Genomic DNA, 10,746 nt, shown 5'->3' on the forward strand with positions numbered 1-10,746 from the left:
CCCGGGGCTTTGTCCCCGGGTAAGCTGCTAATGGCCGCAAGGATTTCCTCCCTAGTGAAGGTTGTGTCCAAGAATTCCCGGTGGTAGCCCTCCAGCCAGACCAGCGCGATGGAGTCAACGTATTGGTCAAAGGCCTCTCGCGACGGGGGAACGCCTGCAGAGTATACCTGCATGTAGAATTCCGAGAAGCTGGAAGTGATCTCCTCCAGGGCAGTGGTTCTAGAGGAGCCCCCATCTTCCAGGGCTCTTACATAGGAGGCTGCGCGAGGTGGGCAAAGAAGATCAGCAAGAGTGCGGCCCGGACGATCAGCCTCACCGAAACGATGCGCCCGACTCTCACGACCTAAAAAGGAGAGCTCACGATCCGCCGCTTCAGTGAACTCGGTGTGTTTTTGGCGTATACGAGCCAGGTTGTCAGGACTGGGGGATGCAGCCTGGGCGGCGTCCAGCTCCCGAATCTCCCTTTCAAGCTCGGCAAGAGTGGAGCAGAGAGATCGAAGCACATCAGATTGTTTGGATATACACTCCCCCCGAATTACCGTTTTAAAACCCTCCCAAAGGACAGACGCAGATTCTACGGAGCCCAAGTTAAGTTTGAAATAATTGACTATAGCAGTTTGGATTTCTGCGCAAAATACCGAGTCTCGTAAGGCATTTGGTGGAAGGCGCCAGGAGAAGGCACGCTTTGGAGATTGGAGAAGGCAAAGGCGAATCTGAACCGGCGAGTGGTCTGAAAAAGTGCACGCCATATGTGTAGCATCAGTAAGCCAGAGCAGGACGTCCGGAGAGGTAAGCCAAAAATCGATGCGCGACCAGCAACCCCTCGCGCCGGACACACAGGTGCCCTCCCGGCCATCGGGCCGGAGGTGGTGCCATGCGTCATAGAGGGAGGTCTCGAGGATAATGGAGGAGATGGCCGAAGTAGCATGAGGGTGGAACGCCTGGAGACCAGACCTATCTAGCGCGGCAGAAAGAGCAACATTAAAATCCCCGTCCCAGACGACAGCAGCACGACCACAGGAGGAGATGAGGTGCCAGACGTGATTAAAAAAAAACATTGGGTCATCAGTGTTGGGACCGTATACCGCAGCGAGTGTTACAGGTTGGGCCAGCAGAGTACTGTGCATTATGACATACCTGCCCTCGGGTTGTGTGTGTGTGTGTGAGAGGTATGTCAAGGAAGACCACGATGTATTAGAATGGAGACTCCCCTAGCGTAGGAGGAGTAGGTGGAAGAATGAGTTTCGCCCCAATAGCGCGCCTGGAGACGGGAGAGGGAGGAGGGCAAAAGGTGCGTCTCCTGTAACATGTAAATGTCGACCCGATGCCTCTGCAGGTGTGAGTGTATTAGCCGTGCCTTGCGGTGGTTGTTTAGGCCACGGACATTCCAGGTCCAGAAAGTCGTGTCAGACATGAGGAAGGGACGGTAAGTGTGGCGAGGCGCAGGGAAGGAGCGCCGCAATGTGGAGGTGCCTGCACGAGTGAGAAGGTAATCGGGAAAGACCCCTGGAGTGGAGTGAGTAACCCCCAAGCGGTGAAGTGGAGGCTAGAGGACAAGGCACATAGGGGGGTGGACCAAGTGCCCCACTCAACTACATCCCACAAAGGCAGCGAGCGTTCCAGTCGAAAGGCTAGGGGACCAGCGTTAACAAAATTGAATGTGTCCTGGAGGCTACAGTAAGCGGAAAAGGCCAAACGCAGTTCAGTGTCAGGAGCATGACGTGAAAAAACAGTACCAAACAGCATAACAGCAAAAGCCAGCAAAAACGGACCCACAGGCAAAAGTCGAGCCCACCACCCAAACCACCCACAAACCCAGAGCAGTCCCACTGACCCAAAGAAAGAAAACCCCACCAACACTGCACCCACTCCAAGCCCCCAATTAGGCTGAGAGAACCACCCACCCCACCCCAGGAACCCACAACTTGGAAAGGATAACATAGCAAGAACAGAGGGAATCATCCCGGTGCGGGCACAGCGAGGCTCGGCGAATACCCCTGCAAGACAGCAGGGTGGCCAAGCTTGAGTTGGTAGGCAGCATCCGAACCAGACATCATATTAAACATAGAACTATTGTCCGCACAGTCAATCATTGTCGCTCAGCCAGGCAGCGTCCTCAAGGGGAGACTTGGAAGGGGAGGAGCGGGCTTCCTTCTCCAGCCTATTGGCGAACGCCAGTACCTTTCTCGGGTCAAGAAATACAAGTGCCTTGGAGCCCTGCCGGACTCTCAACTTTGCCGGGTAGGCCAGGGAGTACATGACATCATGTTTCTGGAGGATGCGTTTGGCCGGCAGGAACTCTTTCCTGGCAATCTGAACAGTGAGGGTGTAGTCCGGATAGAAAGAGAGAGTATTGCCCTGGTGCTTAATGGTGCGCTTGTCAAGTGCAGCTCGCAGGATGGCATCTCGGTCGCGGAAATTTTGGATCTTCGCCACGATGGGCCGGGTGGCAGACCAGGGCCAGGGCGCGGGCCCAGGGAACGGTGGGCTCCTTCTACTACGAAGAACTGGGATAAAACTTCCCCGAAAAGTTCCCTGATGAGTTGCTCAATGAAGTCCTCCATTTTAGCAATGTTGGTAGACTCTGGAAGGCCTGTGATACAAAGATTGCTCCGACGGGAGCGGGCTTCTAAATCCTCGTTTTTCTCCCTGATTACGGCCAGGATCTTGTCCATCTGAAGCAAATGCTGCCTGTCCTGGGTGGCCGCATCCTCAGCATCAGACACCCTGGATTCGACATGGAGCAGCCTGTTGTTGTGAGAGTCCACAAGGGCCTTCACCGAGTCGAGGCGCGCAGAGAGTTGATCGAGCTGAGACGCTATGCCGGTGACGGTCGACTTCACTTCCAGCATAATCGCCTTTAGATTGTTGTCCCGGCTCGGGGGGTCCATTGTGCCTGCGGAATCGGCGCCGTCTGAACCCGCACCGTCCTGGCGTGAGGATCTTCTGAGTTCAAAGGCGATCTTGGGTTGCTTAGGATCGGATTTCCCCATAACGATTGTTAGACCTGGCACCATTGGCGTGGGTCTCACTTCCATTTTTGCTGTTGCCTCATGTATTTTTTGCTGGTGTTAGATGCTTTGGGCACTGTGCCACTACTATTCAGTGCCACAGTGCAAGTGCTCCCTATTGTAAATTGATGTACTAATCAGTGGTTCCATGTTTGGCTATTTGGTTTACTTGTCAGAAAGTACAGTGCACTGAGTGTGCCCAGGGCGTGTAATCCAAATGCTGCTGGTGGACCTGCAGCACTGGTTGTGCCACCCACAGAAGCAGCCTTGTAAAATGTGTTTAAGGTCTGCCATTGCAGAGTCTGCGTGCAGTCTGGTACTGTCACGTTGACTGGGCAAGTGCACCCACTTGCCAGTCCCTAAACCTTCCCTTTTCTTCATATCAGTCACCCCTATGGTGTTCCCAAGGGCAGAGTGCATTGTAGGTATAAGGTAGGACAAGCCCTGGTTTGTGTGGCATGTCCTAATAGTGAATTACAGCAATTTTCGTTTTCACTATTGCAAGGCTACCTGTTCTCCATAGGCCAGAATGGACTGTTAGAATTATTACATTTTATAATCCTAACTGTCTCAGAGAACATGGTAGAAGTTCGAGTTTAGAATGCCTGAACTCAGAATAATAAAATACATCTTTTAGTGAAGTTTATTTTAATATTCTGTGTTTGCAAATACCACTTTTATAAAGTAGGTATTTGCTTGTCTAACCATTCAAACCTGCCTCTGCTAGGTTGTGTATTCCTATGTCTGGTTTGTGAGTGACAGGGCTGGGGAATTCCAGGAGACAGGCTGAGTCACCCAGCGGTGAATTGAGAGATCTGCATCTAGATGGGAGAGAGGAGTTGCACCTGAACCTTGAATAGGGCTGTGCCTGCCTTCCACAATGCTGTCTCCACCCCCTGGGAAGCGGCTGATGTCTCTGCCCTGCACACTGAAAGAAGAGAAGAAGTCCTGTAAACAAAGTGCTACAGGACTGTACTTGCCTTCCACAATGCTGGCTCCACCTCCTGTGAGGCATCGGATGTGCCTGCCCTGCACTGTGAAAGGAAAGGAGAAGTCTGGTAAACAGAGTGCTTCAGAACTGGTTTGGACTGGGCAAAGGCCCCTCTCCCCTCAGAGAACAAAGGATTTTGGGGTATAAATATTGGGACCCTGATCCCATGAAATTAGATCACTTTTGGACTACAAGAAGAAACCTTTACTGAGGAGAGGAACCTGAAGAAACTGAGGAGAGACTATTCCCAAGCTGAAGTGCTGCTTAGGGGATTGGGGTGGCAGAGTGGGCTAAAGAACGGTGATGGATCAAACCCAGATCTTTTGACTGGGTGTGAGTGTTTGATTGGTTCAGATGCTCCGTCCATCACCACCCCCTTTTGTACCGCTTTGGCCGCCATAAGTGTGGCAGGGTATGCTCAGACGTGAGTCCCTTGCTCACTTTGCCACTGGATTCAAGCAAGCCGGGCTGAAGACAGCTGTAATGCCAGAAACCGGTCCTCGGAAGCTTGTTTCCGGTACAGGGAAGGTATGGCTTGGGAGTTCGGGCTGGACTGTTCCCATGAGGCACAGGGACAGACTGATTTGCATATGGCCATGTCTGAACTGGGGTGGCAGAGTGGGCTAAAGAACGGTGATGGATCAAACCCAGATCTTTTGACTGGGTGTGAGTGTTTGATTGGTTCAGATGCTCCGTCCATCACCACCCCCTTTTGTACCGCTTTGGCCGCCATAAGTGTGGCAGGGTATGCTCAGACGTGAGTCCCTTGCTCACTTTGCCACTGGATTCAAGCAAGCCGGGCTGAAGACGGCTGTAATGCCAGAAACCGGTCCGCGGAAGCTTGTTTCCGGTCCAGGGAAGGCATGGCTTGGCAGTTCGGGCTGGACTGTTCCCATGAGGCACAGGGACAGACTGATTTGCATATGGCCATGTCTGAACTGGGGTGGCAGAGTGGGCTAAAGAACGGTGATGGATCAAACCCAGATCTTTTGACTGGGTGTGAGTGTTTGATTGGTTCAGATGCTCCGTCCATCACCACCCCCTTTTGTACCGCTTTGGCCGCCATAAGTGTGGCAGGGTATGCTCAGACGTGAGTCCCTTGCTCACTTTGCCACTGGATTCAAGCAAGCCGGGCTGAAGACGGCTGTAATGCCAGAAACCGTTCCTCGGAAGCTTGTTTCCGGTCCAGGGAAGGCATGGCTTGGCAGTTCGGGCTGGACTGTTCCCATGAGGCACAGGGACAGACTGATTTGCATATGGCCATGTCTGAACTGGGGTGGCAGAGTGGGCTAAAGAACGGTGATGGATCAAACCCAGATCTTTTGACTGGGTGTGAGTGTTTGATTGGTTCAGATGCTCCGTCCATCACCACCCCCTTTGTACCGCTTTGGCCGCCATAAGTGTGTCAGGGTATGCTCAGACGTGAGTCCCTTGCTCACTTTGCCACTGGATTCAAGCAAGCCGGGCTGAAGACGGCTGTAATGCCAGAAACCGGTCCTCGGAAGCTTGTTTCCGGTCCAGGGAAGGCATGGCTTGGCAGTTCGAGCTGGCCTGTTCCCATGAGGCACAGGGACAGACTGATTTGCATATGGCCATGTCTAAACTGGGGTGGCAGAGTGGGCTAAAGAACGGTGATGGATCAAACCCAGATCTTTTGACTGGGTGTGAGTGTTTGATTGGTTTAGATGCTCCGTCCATCACCACCCCCTTTTGTACCGCTTTGGCCGCCATAAGTGTGGCAGGGTATACTCAGACGTGAGTCCCTTGCTCACTTTGCCACTGGATTCAAGCAAGCCGGGCTGAAGACGGCTGTAATGCCAGAAACCCGTCCTCGAAAGCTTGTTTCCGGTCCAGGGAAGGCATGGCTTGGCAGTTCGGGCTGGACTGTTCCCATGAGGCACAGGGACAGACTGATTTGCATATGGCCATGTCTGAACTGGGGTGGCAGAGTGGGCTAAAGAACGGTGATGGATCAAACCCAGATCTTTTGACTGGGTGTGAGTGTTTGATTGGTTCAGATGCTCCGTCCATCACCACCCCCTTTTGTACCGCTTGGGGGATTGGCCTGCAGTGGTTGCCTTACTGCCAAAGGAAGGAGAAAGGAACTTTGTGTACTTTGCTATCAACTTGTGAAGGATCTCCAAGGGCTTGGAAAAGAGCTTGCCTCCTGCTGAAGTCTCAGGGACAACAGACTTCCAGCTCCCCATAGTTCTTTTGGGAGTGCCTTCTGCTGTTTTGGGCCTTCTGAGGAACTGCGTGTCGCAAGGAGCTGGAAGCACGACTCAACGAGAAGAAGCGTGTCGCCGTCACTGTGCCTGCTGTCGCAACTCCGAAGGAGGGTGTCGCCGCTGTAGTTGTCGCACTGCACCGCATCAGGAGAAAAATCTCGCAACGATGTCGGAGCGTGTCGCCGTCACTGTGCCTGCCGTCGCAACTCCAAAGGAGGGGGTCGCCGCTGGAACTGTCGCATTGCACCGCATCGACCAAGAGCACCTCGCATCCCCGAGAAGCGCGCCACCGTCGCATCTTGGAAAAACGTCGATGCTGGAGCTGTCATAAGGGTGTCGCCGCTGCAGTCCACGCATCGAACCGAGAACTTCTCGCATCCCTGAGAAGCGTGCCGCATCTGGAAGATCTTCACATCTTTTATTTCTTTGTATCTGAACTTTGCCGCATTTCCCATCGCTGCGACATTGCTTGTTGTGGAACGCAACCTAAGGTACATTGACGCAGAATGTCGCATCTAAGAACGACACTGAACCAAGCTTCAATCTACCATCTTAAAGTAATCATAGTGTGTATTTTTGTCGTTTATGGACTTGTGGTCACTCTATATAAAGTCTACTTATTTTTTATATAAAAGCTGTGTGGTGTCCATTTGTAGTGTTGTCACTGGGTTGCTGCACGTGGTCACAACTGCCTAACTTACAACGCCTCTGAAATAAGCCTTGACTGCTCGCGCCACGCAGCCTAGAGGGTGAGCAGGGGTTATTTTAGGAGTGTAATCCCTCTTATCCTGACTAGAGGAGAGGGTCCCTATTTGTCACAAGTACCTACCTGTGCCAACTAGAGACCCCCAAATCTAACAACGATAGACACTCTAGACGGGCACGGACCACGTGAAAGAGGAGAGGAGCAGACCAGGAGTGAAGACCACTAGGAGCCAGCAAAGAGTGCCGTAGAGCCTGGAGGAGAAGCAGGCCAGGAAACAGAGGCTGAGCGGGCACAGCAAGTCAGGAGTTGCGCCCCCTACGAACAGAGCAGGGGATGGGCAGCGGCCAGAGATATAGAATGGGAGCTGGCACAGATTCCTCAACCCAGCCGCCTCCCGTAGATGACAGACGAAACCGTGTGCTAAGTTCCGGTTGCAAACAGCGTGAAGATGATGATGCAATAGCAGCAGAGGCCAGTCACAGAGGGCTGCGAAGCACTTGGGCGACACAACTGACCAGGGAGCAGAGGAGGAAGAAGGGGACCACCCCAGTGGCAGATAAGCAGCAGTGCAAATCGGGCGTGGAGCACCAGGCTGGCGCAGAAAGGTCCCAACAAGAGGCCCGGGGAGAATCAGCAAGGCAAAGTCACCGCAGAGGAAACCTGGCAGAGGTGCAGATGGGCTCCGGGAGAGCAGGCTGCAACACACAAGGCCCAGAAGCCACTGAGGCACCACAGGGCCAGCCAACGTAACAGACGCAGCAGGCTCAGGGAGGAGGGCAACCCACAGCTCCAGGGCCACGCACCAGGGCCCAGCAATGTCCCCCAGAGGTGTCCGCGCCGGCCGGGGCAGCAGCAGGCTGGTGATCAGGCAAGGCCCACCCGCCACACTTCCAACAGCAGGCCGCCGAGTCGGAAATAGGGACGCCCAGGCCGGCCTCAACGCAGGGCGGGCACAGCAAGCCACACGTCTCCAAGGCCGCAGAGGTGGGTGCACAGCAGTCCCCCGCCAGGCAGGAGTGGAACGAGACAGAGATGGAAGGCGCACCCAGAGGGAAGAACGCCGGCGGGGGTGGGGGGGGACACAGGGGGTCCGCCGCTCATCCTACCAGGCCTAGACGCCGCGACACTCGCACAGGATGGAAGAGGAAGGCGAGAGCTGAGCTAGGCTGCAGCGCCTCCCGGACCAGGCCGCACAGCATTCGGCCCCCAACCCCGCCAGCGACCGCCCAGAGGGAGCGCCACTCACCAGACAACAGTAGCTCCAACGATGGGCGAAGCAGCAGGCCAGCGAGGCACCCGGGGCCCATGCAGCACCAGAGGCAGCGGGAACTTCCCTCCAGAGGCCGAGGCAGGAGCCCAGCGCCGGCCACGAGATCCACAACTCAGCAGAGAGGGCAGGTAGGAGAGCGGGGGTTGGGGCGGGGGGCTCCTCGTGCCTCAGAGAATCCAAAGATCTGGTTTTGGTGCGGAGAGGAGTAGGGATGCAGCAGGATTATGGCGGGTTTGAAAGCTTGGACGGCAGAGCCCACTCAGAGTGCGGCCATCTTGCAACCGGCCAAGCCACGACCCCCTTACAGTGATGAGCTTTAAATGTGGAGGAAACGGAGATGTGATGTGAGTGACATGATAAAAACTCAAAGTGGAGTAGAAAAGTAATTGCCAACATCCGAATGATTTACTCAGACAAGTAGGCACTTTACACTGTTACCACTCTCCATTTTTCCTAGCAACACAGTTCAGACAAAGTTATCTAACAATCTTGACCTCTGGCTAAACTAGTACAACCAGCGCTACAAGAATAGGGACGAGTCAGCCCTTCTTCACATGGCTTGGGCCATATTGCTCTCAGTTGACCTCAAACATTCTGGGATAGCTGATGGGAAAGACGTTTGAGTGGGACCCATAATCTATCAATAAAGATGTAAAGAATATCATCATGGCATGGTGAGAGCCTCACAGTATGTTGACAATACTGTGAGATCTTTAAGGTAATGAGTTGGAATCTTATTGTCATAGAGAAGCAAACAAAACTAATGTAGTGGATTATTTATAAATGCTACTTTAAAAGTGTGTTGTAGAACTTAAATATCTAAAAAATACAAATTGTGACCCAGAATGTATAGGGTGATGGTCCGCAGTAGGGAGGAAAACTGAAATGATAAAGATTGGGCTTCCATGAATGTGTGAGTCCGCTATTTTGTGCTATGCAAGAATTATGAAGTTAACTAGACTTTTACACTGCTTCAAAGCTAGAGCTTGCTTAGTGAGGTATCCCTGAAGGTAAAGACAAATGTTTTATATACAAAAGAATCTTTGTGTATTATATATATGTATATATATATGTGCTATAATGCTCACTATTTTTCTCTTGTATTTTCGTTTTCTCTTTGCTTAGGTGGCCAAATAATACAGGTATGTTTTCTCAGAGCCGTAGCATAAACCATGGTTAAGTATTCAGCAAATTACATAAGACTAGTCTAGCTGTAGTCCTTAATGCTGGCTCTTTCCCAGAAATGGGAACACTATTCCATTGTAAGGAAGAGTGCAAAGAACCACAGATTTGGATGGGAAAGAAAGGGAATACCATGTGGAAGATATGGTTCCACAGTGCAAGAATATTTCTCATACATTTATTCTTTCACAAACATAATTAATGATAATTAGACAACTTTTGTTGCTGATCCAACACAACCCTAGGTTTACTGATTAGTAATTTTGTGAAACGCCTCAGTGGGTATTAGATTGTGTCTAAAAAGTTGGATAATGATAAACTCAAGCTTCTGTCCTCTTTTTCACCACCCCAGTATGCATGCGCAAATCAGTACACGGCTTTATAATTAAAAAAATTAGAAAGAAAGAAAGAGACAGGGAAGGCAGGAATTGTGAAACTCTAAATGTGATATACAATTTGAAGCAACATTGAAATTAGTTATGTCAAGCAATATTGAGTTAATGTTAAAACAGGATGAAGCAGCTGAGGAAGATTGTTAAAAGAGCTCTTCAGCATGACGACATAATCAAATCTGCAATGGTGTCTCCTAGTAAATAATATATGATTGTTGAAAGTGTGCACATAGTTGTAACTGTGCAGATTTCCAGTACAGAAGTTAGGTGTGGGTATATTGAAGGTAATATATTTTTAATGGGATTCTAACACAGGGCAATTCAATGGACACCAAACCTAGACATAGACATAAATAATCTTGCAGTGTAATCCAAATGGCACCACGGTGTGGGAGGTAGACACAACAAACGTCAATTAGAAAAGCACACACCAACATTTTCTTCACAATAATGTACATAGAATATGGGTGTGCACAAATACAGCATGGCCAGCTTAAAAATTGCGTACTTAGTGCATGCCATACTAACCATGTTCACAAAGGCAGTGTGAGTATGTAGTTGTTATTTTGACAAAGTGATTGATAATGGATCTCAACTACAAAAAAGAAGATCCAGGAAGCCACTATTTAATTCTATAGAAACATTCAAAGTATTGAGACATAGATAAGGTATTAACCTCAAGGGAATGGAATTTTCAATGTAAATCAATGTTTTATAGTGGATGGCTAGAAATACTGTGTTTACAGAAGTGGGAGTTAGTATTACTCTAATGAAGAATTACATTGAGTAGTATTGTAGGAAATCTGCCTTTTCTGCTTGGCCAACCCTGATTTTTCACCTTTTGCTGGACCCTATATCTTTACTGACTTTAGAACTCTGTGCACTTTACCCATGCTAACTAGTGGTAAAATACCAGTGCTCATTTAACTTGCCTGTAAGTCCCTCGTACATGGTGAAGAAAGTGCA

General features: G+C 50.8%; 1 protein-coding gene across 1 annotated transcript in view; it reads left to right on the forward strand.

Annotated features, from left to right (window-relative positions):
* The window catches only part of IZUMO4 (IZUMO family member 4), a 275,614-nt gene extending 265,687 nt beyond the window's left edge, over positions 1-9,927 (forward strand). Inside the window, exons 9-10 of the mRNA XM_078668930.1 lie at positions 9,332-9,348; positions 9,851-9,927. Of these exons, the coding sequence (XP_078525056.1) occupies positions 9,332-9,348; positions 9,851-9,927 (94 nt within the window). The remainder of the gene's footprint in view (positions 1-9,331; positions 9,349-9,850) is intronic.
* Positions 9,928-10,746: the final 819 nt, after the last annotated feature.

The sequence above is a fragment of the Lissotriton helveticus genome, chromosome 12 (genome assembly GCF_964261635.1).
Source record: "Lissotriton helveticus chromosome 12, aLisHel1.1, whole genome shotgun sequence".
NCBI lineage: Eukaryota > Metazoa > Chordata > Amphibia > Caudata > Salamandridae > Lissotriton > Lissotriton helveticus.